Source organism: Pelobates fuscus, chromosome 7, assembly GCF_036172605.1.
Source record: "Pelobates fuscus isolate aPelFus1 chromosome 7, aPelFus1.pri, whole genome shotgun sequence".
NCBI classification, from domain to species: domain Eukaryota; kingdom Metazoa; phylum Chordata; class Amphibia; order Anura; family Pelobatidae; genus Pelobates; species Pelobates fuscus.
Window position 1 is genome coordinate 190,665,956 of NC_086323.1, and position 23,332 is coordinate 190,689,287.

Consider the following 23,332-nt stretch of genomic DNA (forward strand, 5'->3'; position numbering starts at 1 on the left):
CTTCAGTTATCTTGTGGTGTTGTATTTGATTTTTCTTTCCATACTGTGGGTTGTATGCTCTTTAAAATGAGCTCACTAGGTGTGACATGTATATTGCAGTGTGTCACACAACCTCATGCAGAAAATTAGAACGTTCTAAGGGTTATATACAGTGAGGGGAGAAAAGTATTCGATCCACTGCTGATTTTGTGCGTTTGCCCACTGACAAAGAAATTATCAGTCTATAATTTTAATGGTAGGTGTATTTTAACAGTGTGAGACAGAAAAGGCATGTCAAAAAAGTTATAAATTTACTTGCATGTCAATGAGTGAAATAAGTATTTGACCCCTTGACTTGATGGCAAAACCCTTGTCGGGAATCACGTTTCTTGAATTTGGCCACCAGGTTTGCACACATATCATGAGGGATTTTGTCCCACTCCTCTTTGCAGATCCTCTCCAAATCATTAAGGTTTCAAGGCTGACGTTTGACAACTCGAACCTTCAGCTCCCTCCACAGATTTTCTATGGGATTAAGGTCTGGAGACTGGCTAGGCTACTCCAGTACCTTAATGTGCTTCTTCGTGATCCACTCCTTTGTTGCCTTGGCTGTGTGTTTTGGTCATTGTCATGCTGGAATATCCATCCATGACCCATTTTTAATGCCCTGGCTGAGGGAAGGAGGTTCTTAGCCATGGCCCTGTCCATCGTTCCTTTGATGCGGTGCAGTAGTCCTTTCCCCTTAGCAGAAAGACACCCTCCATGCACAATGTTTCCACCTCCATGTTTGACGGTGGGGATGGTGCTCTTGGGGTCATAGGCAGCATTCCTCCTCCACCAAACATTGCGAGTTGAGTTGATGCCAAAGAGCACGATTTTGGTCTCATCTGACCACAACACTTTCACCCAGTTCTCCTCTGAATCATTCAGATGTTCGTTGGCAAACTTCAGACGGACCTGTACATGTGCTTTCTTGAGCAGGGGGACCTTATGGGCACTGCAGGATTTCAGTCTTTCATGGCGTAGTGTGTTACCAATTGTTTTCTTGGTGACTATGGTCCCAGCTGCCTTGAGATCATTAACAAGATCCTCCCGTGTAGTTCTTGGCTGATTCCTCACCGTTCTCATGATCATTGAAACTCCACGAGGTGAGATCTTGCATGGAGCACCAGACCGAGGGAGACTGATAGTTATTTTGTGTTTCTTCCATTTGCGAATAATCGCACCAGCTGTTGTCACCACCAAGCTCCTTGGCGATGGTCTTGTAGCACATCTCAGCCTTGTGTAGGTCTACAATTTTGTCCATGACATACTTGGATAGCTCTTGGGTCTTGGACATGGTGGAGAGTTTGGAATCTGATTGATTGCTTCTGTGGACAGGTATCTTTTTTACGGGTAACAAGCTGAAATTAGGAGCACTCCCTTTAAGAGAGTGCTCCTAATCTCAGCTTGTTACATTTATAAAAGACACCTGGGAGCCAGAAATCTTGCTGCTCGATGGGGGATCAAATACTTATTTCACTCATTGACATGCAAATCAATTTATAACTTTTTTGAAAGGCGTTTTTTTGGTTTTTATTTTTTTGTTATCCTGTCTCTCACGGTTAAAAAAATACTCCTACCATTAAAATTATAGACTAGTCACTTCTCTGTTGGTGGACAAATGTTCAAAAGCAGCAGGGGAACAAATACTTTTTTCCCCTCACTGGACAACCCGTACTGCACTGGCTAACCAGCAGGGTGCACATGTAAAATTCTGGGGCTTGATAACACACTTCACAGCCACATACATACACAAAGTCTCAGTATTCTAACAGTGAGTCGTTATAAAGCAAATAAACATAATGCAGGACTTTTATTCACTATCTCCCTCATTGTACCAGGAAGTCTAAATGGCAATTATCGGACTACAATTATTGGATAAATGTTTCTGATGCATGTTAGAAAGGCCACAATCTAAAACCAGGTAAAGTTGTTTGTTTATATTTTTGCTTTTAACTTAGTTCAGTGAGATTAAAACAGGCACGTGGAGGAAAAAGAAAATATCCATTGCTTAAAGCCAATTATGAATCAAAACACACAAGAGGTCTCTTCGTGGTGGGCACGGCCAGCCATGGTATCGACTTTCGTAAATCTGCTGGTGGGTTCATACATGGATTTCGATACACTGGTACGTTACCCCTCATCTACTATCTGTCACATCCTCATGTCTATCCATCTTTTCTTTTTTGTTTGGTTTTGCATTGCAGTGTCACAACTAGCCGTAATGCTACACTATATATGAATGCAGTTATTAAATGTTTTTTTTCCAATGGTTTATTTTGTGATGTGAAGAAATACATTTTGGGAGATTTGCGTTGTTTTATTTAGTTTTTCATTTTTCAGTTTAAATGTACCTAAACGTGAAAATGTAACGATTAAGAGGGAGAATGCATAATGAAATAACCGAGATACGATGGTGGTAACAGTCAGCATATGGTAGCGTTACTTGATACATGTGGGGTTGTGATCCATTTTATGGGGCCTAGGTGAGGATCAGCTCTATAATCAAAAGTAATCCTTTGTTTTGTCAAACTCAGAGTTTTTGGAGAAGACAACTGTTATGTTGTTGTATTTATGAATAGATCACATTTTTATTTAGGAAACACTGTAGTACTAGTTTCATCACTATATTACATTTTTGTACCTCATGGGATGTAGTAGATTCAAGACAGATCTGCTCAATAATCAGAGGAGGTGTTGGTGTAGTGAGGGGAGGTTTATTAGACTGCAGAGGAAGCAGGGTGCCCTCCATATAATTTCAGAGCTGAATTAATCTTTGTGATGAAGGGGTCTGGGTGCAGTGGATCTTTAGTTTTAACCTTGCAATGTAAAACATTGCAGTTGGCTAAACTCACCTCTAGTGGCTGTTTTCGTAACAACTGCTATAGGTGCTTCCCCTGCAATGACAAAGATTCACATGAGGTCATCACACATCATCAAATGCAACTTGTAGGGAAATATTGGCATTAATGCTGCCTGCTTAATTATGCAAGGCTGCACATACAGAGATAAAATCCTTGGATGCCGGCCGTGTAACTCCGCCTTCACGTAATTGGGGCATCATTAGCCACCCTGAAACAATAGATCTGGGTGGATAATGCGAATTCTGTGCAAATGCGACATCTATCATCCGCACACCCCTTCCGTACCACTCAATATCTCCTGTTGCTCGTCCTCTGGTTTTAGTGCTAGATCCAGGTGAGGTTTTTCTTTAATTATTTAGTTTTTTTCATGGGGTTGGGGGGGATATCATGCCAGAAGGAGTTATTCTAACTAGAAAAGGTGTTTTATTAAACCACGTTTTTTTGTTTGGAGTAGTAGCCCTTTAAAGACCATTTTCAACAGCATTTCTCTTCTGTGATCCAGGTGTACAGACTGGTGAAACAGAGTGCAAATGATGATTAATTTTAAAGGAACACTCCAAGCACAACTACAGCCCTCTTCGCTATTTGTTTTTAAATACCTCCATATATTTTCTGATTGTTTTTTTGTGTATGCACCAAAGTGCCTGACTGTTAATTGGGTTTTCTGTTCCATCAAATAAAAATAGAGGAGATTCCTACTCATAAATGATATGAAGGAGTCTCAGAAATTGGTTACTTAAAGTAATCTCAACAGGGGGTAACCCTAGGTAAGACAATAATGAAAGAGAGTTTGAGAAAGACCCAATAAAGTGGGAATTTCCCAAGATATTACCCTTAATTAAAGCCACTATATCAAGGTAAAATGCAAACTTTATTAATTGAAATAAAACCTATATAAACAGCCCACCAAAAATAGTCAGCTCTACAAACGTGATTGCGTGAAAAAGCTACTGTGATTCGTAGACTATTCCTATTGAATTAGAGAGATATATAGAGTGTAGCTGTATTATAAATACTAAAAGTATTCCTATAGTGGAAGTAAACTAGGACTAAAAGGAGTAAGGAGCAAGTGGCGGACCGCTGCCACTAAGTACCATGCCCACTGCTTATATGTGTTGTTTTCCAGTGTATTGTGTGATCCCTCTGTTTCCCTGTATATTTGTATGCATATATTTTGCCCTCTTGACCTTCGGGAGCAATTATGCTAACAGAGCCCGTTTGCCTCCCGAACGCGGACCACCCCGGTACCCCATTAGAATGTTCACACCAATCAATCAGAACGTTCGCAACACAAGGGTGAAACCGCAAGGGAAGTGTGACAAACTGCCATTTGCCACTGGGCATTGGAGAGGACTGATTTCTAACCTCCTGCCCTGCGACTATGGCCCTGGGATGCATTGCCTTTCTAGGAACTGATTTGGGCTTATGGACTTTTATTGTTCAGTGCTGGCCCTTTTAAAAACAGTGTATGGACACATGGAAACTTTTTGGACACTTTTTCTTCCCTTTGAATCCTTGGGAAGGTGTGGCTCTTCCCCTCCCCCAGCTCCATTGTTCTCTAGAAGGGCGTTGTCCCAGGGACACTGCCAGACCAGTGGGAACTGGTTTGGGCAGGAAAAGCCATGCTTGCAATTGATAATAATGGGCACTCAACCTAACTTTTTAACGCCTGGATGGATTCATGTGATTTTTACATATGTTGCTCCCAAGTTATGCTGAGCACAGAAATATAATTTGTATGTGATGTAAAATCAGGGAGTTATAAAAATGTATAAAAAGTATGTTTAAACTGTACGGATAATTGGGTTACCTCTCAGGCTAAGGGGGGGAGATGTGTGGGATGTAACCATTGTGTGATTAGGTAATGTATAATTGTCTGTGGGCGTCTCCCTTGCAGGGGAGAATTGCATAAAAGCAGTGTGTGCCATTAAACCTGAGTTCTTCTTGACCCTCAACACGTAGTCTTGTCTCGTGATTGGAGGGGACAGCTATATTCACACAGGGGATTGCTATGCGCTGCATACTCCCTTGAGTTTTAATCACTTAGCTCTTTTGAGAGCTTGCTCCTGTTACGCTCTCCTTGGAGGAGAGGTCTTCCCCACACTGTCCTGGATGCTGGAGGTTCATACAGGGTGGAATGAAGAAAGCAAGACTCCAGTCAAGCTACGGCGGTTGCGGAGTCTGCAGTGGTTGTGGTGTCCGGTGCGGTGCTTGTAGTCCTCGGCGCAAGATAGGAAGGTTCCGTTACAGGAAGTAATTATTGAGGTCTTCCCTTGCAGGTTTTTCACACCGGGGACTCCACGAATGGGTATCTGAGGTTGGTGGGGACACAGATTCGGATCGCCCTACCTGCTCCTAATGGAGCTATAATCAATGTTCCCCCTCCAGGGAGCTGCAAAGCCAGGCTTGTAGCTGCTCAAAGAGTTCTCTCCCCGGGGCTGCCTAAGTGGAGGCAGCCACCGGCGAGAGGCGCAAGCCCCAGCGGAGCCACAGAGCCCTGTTGGCCTCCTGGAAGTCCACGCTGACCAATCTGGAGAAAGAGCTCCCATTCAAACTGGGTTTGCGCCATTTTCCTAATGGGTCGACATAAGTGAGCGCTGATTGGTCGCTGCGGGGCGCAGGCGACCAATCAAAGAAGGAGCACTCATTCAAACTGAGTTCCGCACCTTTTCTCCTGATTGGGTGGCAAAACTCCTCTCCTCCCCGAGCACTGATTGGTGCACAGGGATTTCACGCCCTTTTTCCTGATTGGGCGGCAAAACCCCTCTCCTCCCTGAGTGCTGATTGGCGCGATTTGGTTTGCGGGCTTTTCCCGGATTGGCTGTTGCTTCGTTTAGGCGCAAAGTTTGAATTCGCCGGACTAAACCAAGCAACACTGTGGAACTAATTTCAGGGATGTACAGAGCCTCAAGCCCAGACTTTAGATGCTGGTTTCACAGGCTCTGTACATCCGATAGCCCTGCTATTTACAGGGATCCTCGATGGGACCCGGGGCTATCCAATGATTTGTGTTTTATATGTGTAACCCCTTCCCTGCTCGGGATACAGAGCCCCTAAGTGTTCCCCATATATGTTATGTGTTTTCCTGTTTGGAATGTGTTTTGATGTGTGTAACTGTGTCCTGTTGGCATCTCCCAGAGTGAGAGATGGTTATCTGTAACCCATCCCTCTCCTCCTGCCTGGGACAAAGGAAAGTGTACTGAACTGAATGGAGACAGGGGGTCTGTGCTTAAAGAAAGTTGTACCAATAAAGCATTGTCAGTGTTGTAACCTCCAGAACTAGGTCTTGTCCAGTTACTGGGGAGGTGTGGGGGGAGAAAGGGTTAATCCGTGAGCCAGCTTGTCGCAGCTCGTGGCAGATGCAGCGGGGAAAGTCCTTGTAAGGACTGAGAGCTAGTTCCCCTATCGGTTCCCTGTGCCAGCTAGGAAGCGGTCCCTTTGGCGGAGGTATCCAGCCGGGGTACAGGGAGCTCCGCTATAGAGAGAATATGAATAAATCTCCTCTTTTAACTAAACCTCCTGTAGGGGAATGAAAGATATACATTGTATCTAAGTAGTGTAATTGAGTAGATGTTACAAAAATGTTATGTTATGTAACAAAGCTCAATCAGTGAAACTACAAAATACCACTTAGAACTCCCATTAGATTGCAAGAAGGGACTCTATTTTATTAAATCCCCGAAAATGGCCATATTTTATTACCTACCAAAAATTCATGAGTCTCTCACTAACCCCCCAGGCAGACCGATAATCAGTGGCATCGGGTCTTTGACTAGTAATGTCTCAGAATACGTGGACCATTTTCTACAGATATATGTCCCAACGACCTGTTCATACATTAAGGATTCTAACCAAATAATTACAGAGGTAGAAGGCCTAACCTGGAAAGAAAACTATATTTGGGCCACGGTGGACGTCGCATCCCTATATACGTCAATTGACCATGAAAAGGGTATTATAGCCATTAAAGGAATTTTAGAGAAAGATGAAAATATGCACGAAGCACAAGCCACTTTGATTTTAAACATTATCCGTTTTATCCTTTTTCATAATTTTTTTTGGTTTGAAGGTACATATTACCTTCAGAAATGTGGCAATGCCATGAGCACCAGGTTCGCACCTAGCTACGCGAACATATTTGTAGCAGATTGGGAAACACATAATATCTGGAATAACAACCCATATGATGCGAACCTGGTGCTCTGGAAAAGGTATATTGACGACGTTCTTATTATTTGGGAGGGAGAGAGGTGCCTTTTAGAAGAATTTTTATCGTATATTAATGTTAATACCTATGGATTACGATTCACAGCTGAAACACATACTGAAAAAATAAATTTTTTAGATCTCTCCTTTTTTATCTCCTCGGGAACAGTGTGGAATAAGACATACTTTAAGCCTACGGATGGGAACAGTTTTATAGAGTATTCCAGCTGCCACCACCCAAATTGGCTTAACAATATACCGAAGGGACAACAAATGAGAATACTTAGAAATTGCACTAATGAAATTGATTTTAAAGAACAGGTCAAAGTACTAAATAAGAAATTTGAAAGGAGGCAGTACCCCCAAAAATTATTGATAGATTCGGAAAAACAGGTAGAAAAGAAGGATAGAGTCAAAAAAGGTATATAAGAGAGACAATAAAGACTATAGTATCTCTTTTTTAACTAGATACAATAGCAAGGCACACTCTATTGAAAAGACGCTTAGAAAGTTTTGGCCTATTTTAAAACAGGATCAGCTTTTAACTAGTATTTTACCAAACAAACCGCAGATTATCTATAAAAAAACTCAGAATCTCAAGTCAATTTTAGCCCCTAGCGCTTTACCACGTATAAGTACCCTGGAGAAAAAAGAAACTCCAGGGAGTAGTTTTCTTAAAGAAAAACCAAAAGGCTTTTTTAAATGTGGCCAATGCAGTACATGTAGGTTTCAAAAAAAGAAAACAACAGCATTTACATGCACTGCCACAAAAGAAGTTTTTAAAATAAAGAATTTTATAAATTGCCAAACAAAAAATGTCATCTATTTATTAGAGTGCAAATGTGGTATACAGTATGTAGGTCGTACGATAAGAAAATTGCACGTGAGAATCCTGGAACACTTTAATGGGATAAAAAGAGGGAATATAAAACGGTGTCCCTAGACACTGCATGAACTGTACCGATTTTAGTTTCCAGGATTTCATATGTATAGGAATAGACACTATAACCCCCCACTGGAGAGGGGGAGATATAGAAAAAGCGCTAGCCATGAAAGAAACTGAGTGGATCTATAGACTTAAAACTACCTCTCCGAAAGGGCTAAATGTGGATTTAGATGTATTGGTTTTTATGGATTGACTGCAGTTTTATTTTTATATCCTCGTTTTTATTTTTATTTTTAGCCTCTTTTTTGGCTCTATTTTATATTGGAATTTTAATAAATAGATTCTTATAATTCCATTTTTTAGTAGTTCAAAAAGTTATTTTTATTTATTTGTATTTTTATAAAATAGTCAAAAGTTTTTTTGAGACTTTGGAGATTCCTAAAAGAATCCGAAGGTGCCCTTGCCATACCTCTTGAAAAATAAATGACAAAACGATGATGCTATACAATATAAGTTTTCTATTTTTTTGAATGTATTACAGTAATATGCACTATTACTTTTTGTTTATGTTTCTGTAAATATGTGGAGAAAAAAACCTCTTTTGTAATGTACTACTATGCGCAATTTGATCTGTACCTTTAAGCGTTATTGAAATGTTATGGGTATAACAGACTAGAACTGATAGAATATATGTTTTTAAAATATGTTTTTTTAAATTATTCATATATGTTATGGAATAACAGATATATTAGAACGGACTGAATATATGTTTTTTTAAATGATTTATAAAGAACATTACAGTGCTTGAACGGAAAAATTGGGTCAATGTTATGGCCCCTAATGCTTCCACACTTGTCCGTAAGACCAGGTGGTCGAATACGGAAGTGTGTATCGGCAGAGATTAACAATAAAGTTATTTGCGTTCCAAAGGGGTACACGCATGCGCGGCTGGATGCGTAGATACGCTAGCCACAGTGCGCATGCGTGCAATAGAAATAAACGCGCGAAATGAAGGACTTAAAAGCCGGAAGCAGGAAGAAAGAACCAGCTCTTGATAAAGTCGGTGAGACGAAACGCGTCGAGCAGTTTGAAGCTTGCCAGCACCCCCACAGAAAGATTGGATCATACTACAAGGTTGGAGATCATCCAGATACGGACTGACTACCTCAGAATTGGGTATACGAGATCCATATCATAAAAGGGAATTTAGCCCAGGAAGGGGCTGACAAGCTTTTTTTAGCACAATTTAGACATATGTCCTTATTGTGCCACTATATTTGTGAGTGTTATTTTTTTTACTTTTCATTATTTGTATCTCTGTTATTAAATACTTCACTATATTTTATTGTTTTTATCTCTTTTCATGAATACTTGTGCCCAACATTTGGTAAATATATTCACACGTGTGTGATTGTGGCGCCCCCCGGTGGTATATGTTTATGTAAACTATACTAATTGCTGAGAAAACAATAACTATCCCTTACTGAGATCGTGAGTGATATACTAAAGTGCCTGAATAAAAGCAGCTCAACACAAAAAGTGGAATACCTTAATCCACAATAAAGTGCAAAATATAAGAATAAAAAGGTATAAACAATATACCAGCAAGTGGAGCGCTATAATGAATATTAATATAAATAATGAGGGGGTATACTCACCCCTCCAACATAGTGATACAATGTGTCCAAATGTACATACAAAGTAAAACAACAAAAAGAGAGAATATAGTGCAGATGGTTTACAAAAATAAAAAATGAATAATAGTAGCAATTGGTTGAAACCACTCACGTGGGTTGGAGCCTATAAGCTATTGGCTCCGTAAGTGACTCCTTTTTGCTCTTGAGGCAGCAACACACCCCTTTATCCTAAACGATGTTCTCCCGAAGATATGGAACAAGCAGAGAGAGAGAACCTCATAGGTGGTATTGTACAGATAGTGTATACAAAATAGTGAGATAGTAATTGTTATGCTCACCTTAGACAGAGCCTTGAATTCCAAGTATAAAAGTCCAAAACTCCAGCTAAACGCACAGCTACTGAGGAAGCTCATACAAGAGTGAAACGCGTTTAGCTGGAGTTTTGGACTTTTATACTTGGACTTTCTACCTTTTAGCTTATATGCTTTTGAGAAGTCTTAATATTGTTTTTATTATTTTTTATCTCTACAATAAATCGTTATCTTTTTATATCAGTCCATATAGTCCTTTCTAGCCTCCAGGAACACTATGTGGGGAATGCTATCCCAATAAATTAGCATATTGCCAACAAACCTCAGAGCCAGGAATTCAAGGCTCTGTCTAAGGTGAGCATAACAATTACTATCTCACTATTTTGTATACACTATCTGTACAATACCACCTATGAGGTTCTCTCTCTCTGCTTGTTCCATATCTTCGGGAGAACATCGTTTGGGATAAAGGGGTGTGTTGCTGCCTCAAGAGCAAAAAGGAGTCACTTACGGAGCCAATAGCTTATAGGCTCCAACCCACGTGAGTGGTTTCAACCAATTGCTACTATTATTCATTTTTTATTTTTGTAAACCATCTGCACTATATTCTCTCTTTTTGTTGTTTTACTTTGTATGTACATTTGGACACATTGTATCACTATGTTGGAGGGGTGAGTATACCCCCTCATTATTTATATTAATATTCATTATAGCGCTCCACTTGCTGGTATATTGTTTATACCTTTTTATTCTTATATACTAATTGCTGGCTTGTATTTTCTTGGGATTGGGAGTGATCCCTAATTTGGAGGGGCTAACCTGCACTATTTAAAGCACTTTGTGTTCCCACTTACCGCCCCCTTGTCTATACAAGAAGGGACTCTACACTGGGTATACAGATTGCTAGAAGGTAGCATATGGTATGAAAGCAATGTTTAAACACAAAACAGGAAGTAGTATAGGAGTAAGATTAAAACTTTAGAAAAAAGGCAATATTAAAGTCTAGTTAATACACGATGAAGTATCCCCTGCCTCTCAATTCTAAAGATAAATTCTATACCCCTAATAATATGTTATCACCCTACTGCTCTGAGGCAGTCCCTCAGGTATTTAAATATAAAGCAGGGAGTGGTAAAGGAGTTAGGATTAGAGTTAAGAACAAAGGCAACATTGAAGTGTAGTTCACATAAACATGAAGAATAAGCTGCCTCTAAGTTCTAAAGGTAGATACTATACTTCTAATAAAAAATATGTTAACCCCCTACTGCTTCACGGCAGTGCCCAGTATAGCTAGCAAGCCCATTCCTTAGAGGAAAAAGGTAGCCAAAATGCCTAACCACAGAGCAATGTGAACTAAAAACAAATGCACATTGGTGTATAACGACTCGGCACTCAACGGCACTTTTGTGGCGTTATGCACTAATGTGTATTTGTTTTTTGTAACACCGATATCTGTCAGGAGTCCCTGACTAACCCTTCACATGTACATATTTTTTTAAAAGTAGACAACCCAGGGTATTCAATATGGGGTATGTTTAGTCTTTTTTAGAAATTACTTAGTCACAAACACTGGCCAAATTTAGCGTTAATATTTGTTTGTGTGTTAAAAATGTAAAAAAAACAAATTTGAACACCAATTTTGGCCAATGTTTGTGACTAAGTGGCTACTTAAAAACAATGAACATACCCCATTTGCAATACCTTGAGTTGTCTTCTTTTGCAAATGGTATGCCATCATGGGGGTAATTCTCATTCCTGGGCTACCATCCATTCTCAAAGGCAACATAACCAATCTGGCAAATTTTCAATGCAAACAAATGGCTTTATATTTGACCCTGTAACTTTCAAAAACACTATAAACCTGTACGTGAGGGGTGCTGTTATACTCAGGACACCTCGCTGAACACAAATATTAGTGTTTTAAAACAGTAAAACGGATCACAACATAATGTGTCAAAAATTCAAAAAACGTCACTTTCACTGACAATATCATCGCTGTGATATGTTTTACTGTTTTGAAACCCTAATATTTGTGTTCAGCGAAGTCTCCCGAGTAAGTGGGTACCCCCCATGTACCGGTTTTAGGGTGTCTTGGAAAGTTGCAGGGTTAAATATAATGCTAGCAAATTAAATTCTCTGGACTTTCAGCTGGGTTGTCAGGCAGGTCCCCCAAATTGCAATCAATAAAATTAATTAATTATGTAAAAATATTACATAAATACGCACGCAGAATTTAAATATATGTACATATTTATATATTTGAAGTCTACGTGTAGATTTATGAAATTATTTATGTAATTATGTATATGGAAATTTGTATATTTCGGTTTTTTTTTATTTAAATATACATATATTGGAAGGCCATTTGGCCTGAATTTGTTGGAGGAGTTATGACCCTATTTAAACCCTACCCCCCCTACTTACCTTTGTTGTGCAAGCTGTTTGTCTTCACCATAGCAACCAGCACTTCTGGTCCGTTGTTCCCGCCAAAGTCAGTCTCCAGTAAACAGTCCGTCGCCAGCAGCTCCTACCTCCGTCTTCCGCGCCCGTCCACCGGCTTCTACCCGACTTCCCTACTCGCTACCTGGCTTCAGGTCACGAGACCGGCACGTCCAAGTAAGCATAACGTGGGAAATAGCGTTCGTCTATTTCCCCACGTTCGGGCCTAAAAATTCCGGGCATAGGCTCCCTTCATTACTTACCTATTCGTGCTGTTTCGCTGTTTGTGTACTTCCACGTTCGTGCGGGTAACAGCCGAACACGGAATACGCACGCTTTCATTTACTTTCGTTTAATTCTATGTACCGTACATGCACACTTACTCTACGTTCGTCTGTTCTTTCGTACGTTCGTTCAGCTGAACACGTTCAAACGGCTTTTTCATATAACCTTTCGTTTATTTACACGTTACAGCCTGCAGCTGATTATTCAATTGTCTTTCGTTTAAATCCTTTCGTGTGTTCCATTTACTGAATGCGTGAGTTAACTTCTGCTCCTGTTCATTCGGTTAACTGAACGAAAGGGGCTACAGTGTTTTAAATGTACTAATCCACTATAAAATATCTAGTTTTGTCTCTTTACTTATACCAAGCACTCACATAATTTTTTTTCCTATATAATGTTAAGTTTATTATATGGCCCTTAAAGTCACCACTGGGTGAAATGTGTTTTTTTAAAACATTTCCGTCCACGGTCACATAATTGTGGGACATCTATTTTTCACAGGGTAATCTTCTTAAAGGCACAGTTTGACTCTTTCTTTTATAATTTACGTATATAATACACCTCCACTTTCCTCCAACCAGCCTTCAAGAATCTGTATCCCAGTACCCTGTATTACTGTATCAGGTAAGTAGGTTTACCAGATCTCCTTTCCCTCTAGGCCTCATTCAGCCTCCCCACCTCCCAAAGTGGGTTCTAAAACTTCTAACAGGCCAGTTCTGAGTTTCCTCACGGCGTTTAAAACATCAAACACACAAACCTACACCACCTTGCTACTACTTATACTTTTCTTCAATTAGAGCTCCAAGAAGAGGTACCCAGTATCCTGCATTTCGGTAACAGGTAAGAAGGTTTACTATTTTTACATTTTCCCTTGAGGCCTCATTCAGCCTCCACGGCCTCATACAACCCCCCACCTCCCAAAGTGGGCTCTACACTTCAAAACGTACCTTGGCTAAGATTCCTCACAAAATGTCAACAACAATCTCATAATCATAATCCACCATATTACTACTATATTTAACGGTACATGTTTTGTCATTTATTTCTACATATCATTACTTAGACCTGTGTCATTGCCACCAAGTCCAACGCCATCAACAACCTACAGGCTACCTGGTTCCCTGCATTGCAGTATCAGGTATTGGTAATCTTACTCACTACGTTTACGTTTCTCCTTAAGGCCTCACTTTGCCTTCGTATCATTCAAAAAAATTCACATTTATGGGAACCCAGGAGCTTGTCTCTAATTTACGGACCAACGTTCAGGTCCCTCAACTTACCCACGTTCGTACGTTACAGTATCTCTGATACACACCTTCTCATACGTTCAAAATTTTTACACTCATTATATTCGTGGCACGCCTCAGGCCCACTAGTCATCATTTTCCCCCTAAGGCTTCCCGGACCGGGCCAGTTCCCTGCAGACGCAAGAATATATTGTAATCTTCCGGCGCGTTGCCCAAATAAAGAGGACAAACACTCAATGTTAAGTATCTACATACGTTACATCACACCATTCTAAGAGACAAGCCCCATTAGGCTAGATAACTGGCATTGAGGGTTAGGCGCTGGCCTTAGCTATCCTAAGTAATACTACGGTCCCGCACGGTCTACACCCCACCTCAACACGGAGGTTCAGCCCCATGACCAAATCATAGTTAGCCACCTTGCTCACCCTTTTTTAGGGCTACAGTTAGGGCTGCCCATGTCACGGCCACACGTTTTGAATCTCTTAAGGTCACCGAGAGGCCGACATCCTGCCACCTTGTTCAAGTGGCCACAAAATCCCCTCGGCCCAAATCATAGGTATAGCCTCTCTCCGCCACTTGGCAGTAGCAGGGCCTCACCTGTCACTTGGTACTAGTTAAAATTTTCGCTTCGGCTCTAGCTAGCAGGCCAGTTCTCCGAAGGTCTCATCCATACCTCTAAGACACATTACTTATCCAAATCATTATTTCTTTTTCAGAATGTCACAAGTATCCATCCCGATAATCGGTCTCCTGTTGGACGAAATACCCAGCATGCCAGTCTGGCCAGGGTCTCCATAGGAATCCCTCACCCCTTCTACCCTCAGTTACCAGGGATTCTGGTACAGGCGCTCACCTGGCGATCTCAGTCATACAGTCTGGCTTGCCCCTCATTTCCCTCCCCGTCCCCACCACCCACTATCACTTCTCCATACGTCTCACCGGCCCATCCTGTTCCAATTTCCATGGAGAAAGTAATTCTCGACAGAAAGGACGTTAAACTAACATCACTACTTAACTTCACAAGCCTCCCTACAGTACAAAGGTTATATTCTTGGCGACATTTCAGTACTCCAAAGAGTGACACCCACGACTTAACCAAGCTTTCCATTCCTCTGTTTATCATTGCCTCTCGCATAGAGACAGCTACTTCCACTTCTCACCACCCCTTCAACCCACGCACTAGTCAGGGAGGCGGCCAGAGGGACAAGCTGGGCTGACCATTTCATTTCTGGGGAAAGCTCGGGTGCACTATGACTTTAATCCTGGGGTATGCTATTTCACTACATGCAGGGTTTTGCACATCTGCTACAGAACCTACACGCAGCCCATCTGTCACTTAAGATACGCCCAACTAAGGTTAACATTGTTATCCTAATATTCTATCTGCATTTACACCCAGCTAGGCATCTGGTAGATTCTGGTGCCAGGTTTCTCACAGGGGTTCACACGGGCCTTATCGCCATTCCCACAGGTACACTCGTATGCCCTAACCTATTATCTGCACCCATTGACCCTCTTACGTTGGACCACCTTCTGTCCACAGCAGTCATACCGGGGTTCACGATCGCCTCCTTAGGTCTTCACACTTTTCATCTTGGCGTACCATTCCCATCGATGTAGAAATTCACTATACCCTATAATACGTCTGATCATAGACCTCTTCCGCACCGCACTCTACATCCATTCCCAGCATCAAACTCCCTCATTCCCGCTATGGACTTCCCACTGCACTACGCAAATTGATCATGCCATACAAGCAATCACTTAGCAAGTAGTAAGGCTTGGTTGAGCAAGATGGACTTATCTAACGCCTTTAATCTACTATCTATTCACCCTTCACTATGACACCTGGCCTACGTTCGGGCGGCCATCCTCGCTAACCATTTTGTGGCTATTTTCACAGGCTGACTTTGCTGGCAGCAACCTCTCAGCACTTTTTAGTCTGCTTTTACATTCCTGGTGTCCACAACACAGCCGCTGAAGCTCTTTCACGCTCAGTTTAAGGTCTCCCTACGACCTACTACATACCATCCAGGATACAATCTTTTCATGAGATAATCTTGGACTAAGCACACAGTTACACCTCATACAGATATGCACGCTTCACGCAGTTTCACGACTACTCTATCACTCACGCCAGGGCTTTGTATATTGTTCCATGTCACAAGTAGTTTGCTTGATTCAAGACTTTTTTAAACTATTGTACTTTTCCTCTAAACCTACATATCAAGCATCTTATTTATACCTCCTATGCTGTCACTCCGTTTTACGTATCCAAGGTCAGCCACACACTATCAGTACTAATCCATTACTTCACATCTAAACATTCCATTAAGGTAAGCTACATCATGGCTTCCTTCACTGGTCTCTCTTTTTGCAGAAGCGCTGCATCAGCGGTCCCAAGCTCTTACACCCCAGTCCACATCACTAGGTGATGGGGCCACAGGTAATCCTCAGCTTAGTTACATATATACCTCATTCAGAGTAAAAGCTCCTTACTAGCTTTCAGTACACAAGCCGTATAAACTTGCAATAAGGTGTTTTCTTTGAATGCTCTTTTTGCCCTCGTTTACAGGCCTACTCGTACGTTGGTTTCGGCACACCTCAACCAACTTTGCTTCTCCTTCTACATTCCATTACGTATTAGATAAATTCCGAGCACAAGTTGGAAGGCCATTTGGCCTGAATTTGTGGGAGGAGTTATGATCCTATTTAAACCCTACCCCCCTACTTACCTTTGTTGTGCAAGCTGTTTGTCCCCACCCACCTACACCCATCTATATTAACAATTCACCTTTGTGGGCCCTCGTTTACAGGCCTACTCGTACGTTGGTTTCGGCACACCTCAACCAACTTTGCTTCTCCTTCTACATTCCATTACGTATTAGATAAATTCCGAGCACAAGTTGGAAGGCCATTTGGCCTGAATTTGTGGGAGGAGTTATGATCCTATTTAAACCCTACCCCCCTACTTACCTTTGTTGTGCAAGCTGTTTGTCCCCACCCACCTACACCCATCTATATTAACAATTCACCTTTGTGGGCCCTCTTTTACAGGCCTACTCGTACGTTGGTTTCGGCACACCTCAACCAACTTTGCTTCTCCTTCTACATTCCATTACGTATTCGATAAATTCCGAGCACAACAATATGTATATCTATATTTATATCAAAATACACTTAGAAAAAAATTACATATATATATATATATATATATATAATGTAAAATATGGTTGTTGTTTTTTTGTTTTGCATTTTTTTGTATTATTTTTATATTTATATATATATATATATATATATATATATATATATATATATATATATATATATATACACACACAAAGTCAGACAGGAGCACTCACTTGGAATTTTTCAATAGTGTATTATAAAGTGTTCATCAAACTTACAGTCATGTAAGTTTGATGAACACTTTATAATACACTATTGAAAAATTCCAAGTGAGTGCTCCTGTCTGACTTTGTATATCTACTGGCCTGGAAGCACCCGGGTAATATCGCTTTATATATATTTTTTGGGGTGAGTGCAGGAGTCTGGACGTTTATTTATTTATTTATTTATTTATTTATATGTATGTTTGTGCGTAGTTTTACTCTAAAGTGTATTTTTATATTAATATATATGTATATATTAATAAAATAATACACTTAGTATGACGTTAGTCCTTAGGTTGTTGGAAGTCATTCGCTTTCTCTGTGTACATTACTCCACCTGTGCTAGAAATGAGGTCAGCTTTTGTAAAATTGTCATCTTGAGGTATATCCTTTGTATTATGTTCCATTTATTAATAAATATTCTTTGGCATGATGCTTCTACTTTTGCCCACTTTATTTACTGGCCTACCGCATACGTCGGTTTCAGCACACATCAATTGACTTTGTCCTATATACAGGTTACGTCAATACACAGTATACATTAACATTACAATGGTTGCCCCAAACACAAATGTGAAGGCTTTGCCTAGAGTTGTGTGAGGGGCATGTGGGACCTACTTAGGGGACTCCCCCCTTACCTGCACTACCGTAGTGGTCTGACATTTCTGCATGCCCCACCCTCCACTCCCTTAACTCTTTTACTCTACTGGAGTGAGCCCACTTTATTTACTAGCCTACCGCATACGTCAGTTTCGGCACACATCAACTGACCTTGTCCTATATACAGGTTACGTCAATACACAGTATACATTAACATTACAGTGCCCCGAACACAAGTGTGTGTGTGTGTGTGTGTATATATATATATATATATATATATATATATATATATTTCCAGATCCCAGCACTTGATGTCCCCGGTCTTTTTGTGCTCCGGTGCACAATCTCCAACCAAAATATATATACCTAGTAGAGAGCACTCTGGAGTCTTGATAAAGTAAATTCAGACTGCTGCTTTATTAAGCAAACACAGTGATAAACACAATAGTCGACGTTTTAGTCTATGCAGACTTTTTTCAAGACCACAGCTTATTGAATTTGTTTTGGTGATTAGAATCATTACCTTTGGGCTTTTTGCTGTAAACACTGTCTTTTCAGAGAAAATGCAGTGCTTATATTACAGCCTAGTGATAACTTCACTGGCCACTCCTCAGATAGCTGTTAGAGATCCTTCCTGGGTCATGGTTGCCTATAATGAATCCAAACATTCAGTGTCTCCTCCCTCTGCATGCAGACACTGAACTTTCCTCATAGAGATTCATTTATTTAATTCATCTCTATGAGGAGATGCTAATTGGCCAGGGCTGTGTTTGAATTATGCTGGCTCTGCCCCTGATCTGCCTCCTTGTCAGTCTCAGCCAATCCTATGGGGAAACTTTGTGATTGGATCAGACTGATGTCAGCAGACTGCTTGTTTTTCTGAGTCTAACAGCATGCAGAGTTACAGCTTCTGGCTTGAATACAGTAAGATTGTGCTATATTTATGGAGGCATAAGGGGCCCAGGGTGGCTAGATGGTGTTTTTTTACACTATAGGGCCAGGGATACATATTTGTGTTCTTGACCCTATAGTGATCCTTTAACCCCTTAAGGACACATGACATGTGTGACATGTCATGATTCCCTTTTATTCCAGAAACCGTTTTTTATTGGACGTACCTTTTATTAAGAACCGTTTTTTGTTGGACGTACCTGATACGTCCAAGGTCAGGAAGGGGTTAAAAGAGGAGATTTATTCAAATTCTCTCCTTTCTCCTTTTGTTCCTAGTTTACTTCTAATATAGGAATACTTTTAGTATTTATAATACAGCTACACTCTATATATCCCATAATTCAATAGGAATAGTCTACTAACAACAGTAGCTTTTTCACGCAATCACGTTTGTAGAGCTCACTATTTTTGGTGGGTTGTTTATATAGGTTTTAGTTCAATTAATAAAGTTTGCATTTTACCTTGATATAGTGGCTTCAATTAAGGGTAATCTCCTGGGAAATTCCCACTTCCTTGGGTCTTTCTCAAAGTCTCTTTTTTTTCTGTTCCATTAATCCGATTTGCAATTAACTCGTTCTGCTCATTCTCAGCTCGCACCGTCCACCGCTTGACTGAACATCGCTACCACAACATTCCTTGGAAGGCAACACACTACCCTATCTCGCAGCTCCTCAATGTTCTTATAAAACGTATGAATGAAGCATCAGGTCTCTACCAGATGTTTGAAGTCCTGGCTGATGTTGTGATCATTGGAGAGTAAGAATGTTATGTTAAATATTCTTTATTGATATTTCTATGTGAATTATATATTGTTTATATTTCCCTGATAACTGACCATAAAATGTTAAGCTGTCCCATTTGGTTGATCTACTAAAATATTATATCTAAGACAGATTGTTTGGAACGTGTAAAACAGTTATAATTAAAGGGACACTCAGGACCCTTAAAGCATTATAGCTTGCTGAATTACTTCATGTGTGAACAGTGTGTTTTTTTCATTTTACAAAAAGTACAGATTTCAATAGAAACTGGCACTTTTATGAATTTACCTTGTTACATAGCTACATAGCTGAAAAGAGACTTGCGTCCATCAAGTTCAGTCTTCCTCACATTTGTTTTTTGCTGTTGATCCAAAAGAAGGCAAAAAACGCAGTTTGAAGCACAATTTTGCAACAAGCTAGGAAAAAAATTCCTTCTTGACCCCAGAATGGCAGTCAGATTTATCCTTGGATCAAGCAGTTATTACCCTACATTGAAAGATTATATCCTTGAATATTCTGTTTTTGCAAGTATGCATCTAGTAGCTGTTTGAAAATCTGTATGGACTCTGATAAAACCACTTCTTCAGGCAGAGAATTCCACATCCTTATTGTTCTTACAGTAAAAAAACCTTTCCTTTGCCTTAGACAAAATCTTCTTTCTTCCAGTCTAAACGCATGACCTTGTGTCCTATGTAAAGTTCGGTTTGTGAATATATTTCCACACAATGGTTTGTATTGGCCCCGAATATATTTGTATAATGTTATCATATCCCCTCTCAGGCGATGTTTTACTACACTTAATAGCTTTAAATTTGTTAACCTTTCTTCGTAGCTGATAAGTTCCAATCCTTTTATTAATTTTGTAGCCCGCCTCTGCACTTTTTCTAGTGCCATAATATCCTTCTTTAGAACAGGTGCCCAAAATTGCACAGCATATTCAATGTGTGGTCTTACCAGTGATTTATAAAGTGGCAAAATGATATTCTCGTCCCGAAAATGAATGCCCTTTTTCATGCATGACAATACCTTACTGACCTTGGCCAATGCTGATTGACATTGCATATTGTTGCATAGTTTGTTGTCTTTAACAATTCCCAAGTCCTTTTTGTGTGTTGTTATCCCTAATTCGCTTCCATTAAGGGTATACGTTGCTTGTGTATTCTTTACGCCGAAGTGCATAACTTTGCATTTTTCAACATTAAATTTCATCTGCCATTTGAGTGCCCAGGACCCCAGTTATGTTACTTCCTGGTTTGGTTAGCTCAGTGGAGCTAAACTCAAGAGGCAGCTATTGAACAACTGCCCTGTAAAGACTTTTCATTGAGCTGCATTGGGAATGCTGTGATTGGACAACTACAGAAAGTCCAGGCTGGGGCAAAAAGGGGAGGGCCGTTTTTGGATATACCCCCAGTCGAAATGTGCAAAGTGAAATGCATTCATGTTTTCATTTGGGGTATATCTACTAAATAGTGATTAATTTTTGTATTTGGGCAGTGAAGTGTCCCTTTAACCCTTTAACCCCTTAAGGACACATGACATGTGTGACATGTCATGATTCCCTTTTATTCCAGACGTTTGGTCCTTAATGGGTTATGGCCTCAATTTCCAAGATTTTTTAAAATGATTTAATACAAAATTTCTATAGACTTGAACTGTGACTTCCGTAGATATATCATTTGGATAGTTTTTCTAACAGTATTGAACAAAATTGCTAATAGTTTAGAATTGACCCAGGACATACATGAAAACGAGAGTAATCTTAACCCCTTAAGGACGGCGACCGTGCTATGCTGTAAACTCCGTCAGGGGCATAGCACGTCCACGCCGTCCTCACTTATCTGTTCACCGGCGATAGCGATGGGGGGACTTACCTGACATCCCAGGAAGTCCCCCTGCTGCAGATACAGCCCTCCTGGGCCATGTGATCGTGAGGTCCTTGCGAGGACCTCACCATCACATGGACGGAATAGCCGTCTGTAGCAGTGCCAGCGTGGGGAGTGCCTAGAATGACAGGTAGTCCCCCTGCTGCCTGAAAAAAAGGTTAATAAAGTTTTAAAACAGTGTAAAATAAAATAATATATATATACTTGGATCATATATATATATATATATGTATATATAAATATACATATACATATATATATACATATATATATATATATATATATATATGTATGTATATATATATATATATGATCTAAGTGTGTGTATATATATATAAATAAACACCAAAGATAATCAGCACTCCCAGGATTTGTAGAAAAAAAACTTCTTATTTATTCCAATTGTCAATGTTTCAGTTCCGCTTGGGAACTTTCATCAGGACAGCAAGCAACCTTGCTGCCCGGAGAATGAAGCCGGATTGTAACCCAGTTTAGCTAGTAGTGTTCTGACGTGTGTCGTGAATTTAGCCGTGGTGAGCGGGTGCCCTTGCAGTGATAAGAGCGGAGAGTCTGGTAAGTGCGCGTGATGGGTTGACCGGCGCCTTGACCGGAGACCAGGCATTATCGGTAGGGAAGAGAGGAATTATGGTGGGGTGTTGCGAATGATTAGTTTTAGTTGATGGGATCATAAGTAGGTAGTGATCCTCCACCTTTGTGAGGTGTGATGTTTTTAGGCTGTGCGTGATCTCTCCTTGACAAACAACGGTGAACTCTCTGGGTCTGAGAAAACCGTAGAAAACAAGATAAATAGCAGATTTGATTACCAGGTTTGTGTTGGGATCGAACGGAGATTTGTCAAGGAGATTGCGAAGTGATCTAAAGATAGGCCCATCTATAGGTAGTCTTGTGGTGGTGAGTGGTACTGAAACCTTTAATATACCTTTCAAGACCTTTTTAATGGGATATGATGACAAGAAGGGGGTGTTGTTGAGAAAATTGGTGAGGCTATGGTGCTGAACCCCGGTGAGGTGAAGTTCAATGGTGTTGTGAGAAAGTTTAAGATGTAAGTGGCAGAAAGAGGCAAAAGCCACCATGGTTTGTGTAGAAAAGTCGCCTTGTAAACCGAATTCTGCAGTGAATTTGTTAAATATGGTAAGTGCCCTATTGTATGAGATAGCTGTGTTAAGTGATAGTGCTTGGTGAGTGAGAGTCCTAGCGTGATGCATTAGTGTGCTCAATTCAGGATTAGTTCGTGAAATCGTGGTGTCCTGGATGGCTGTTGGTGAGCCGTAGGGAGTGCCTGGGAGAATACCTGAATTGAGAGCGAGAAAGAGCATCAGCAGCCGTGTTGTGGATACCTGGGATGTGAAAACAAGTGAAACTGGACGGTTGCTGCCAGCCAGGTCAGCTTGCGAGTCAGCCGCATGATGGTCAGGGACGATGAGCGCCCCTTGTTAATGATTTCGCAAGCCGCCGAGTTGTCAGAGTAGCATTTTACTGCCTTGCCGGACCAGAGATGACCCCAGGTGTGTGCGGCCGCTACAATGGGATAGATTTTGAATAGGGCTGAGGTCTCCCTGAATCCTGGCAAGGCATCCGTCTTAGCGGGCCAGTGACCCCTGAACCAGTGGTTCCCAAAGATGGCAGCGAAACCAGTGTTGGCTGCAGCGTCTGTGTGAATGATGGGTGAAGAAATGGAGAGAGGGGGGATAAACATGGAGATACCGTTCCAATCTGCCAAAAACTTCCCCCACATAGCTAAGTCAGCCTTGGCGTGGGGGTCCAATGAAACTGGGCAAGAGTCCGGTACCCCGTGGAGCAGGCAAAGAAGCCTGGATATAAAAGA

At 40.8% G+C, this 23,332-nt stretch overlaps 1 protein-coding gene across 1 annotated transcript in view; it reads left to right on the plus strand.

Annotated features, from left to right (window-relative positions):
• FOXRED2 (FAD dependent oxidoreductase domain containing 2) overlaps positions 1–23,332 on the plus strand; it is an 80,322-nt gene that overhangs the window by 34,236 nt on the left and 22,754 nt on the right. The window contains exons 6-7 of the mRNA XM_063427605.1: positions 1,983–2,149; positions 19,433–19,598. Coding sequence (XP_063283675.1) covers positions 1,983–2,149; positions 19,433–19,598 — 333 coding nt within the window. The remainder of the gene's footprint in view (positions 1–1,982; positions 2,150–19,432; positions 19,599–23,332) is intronic.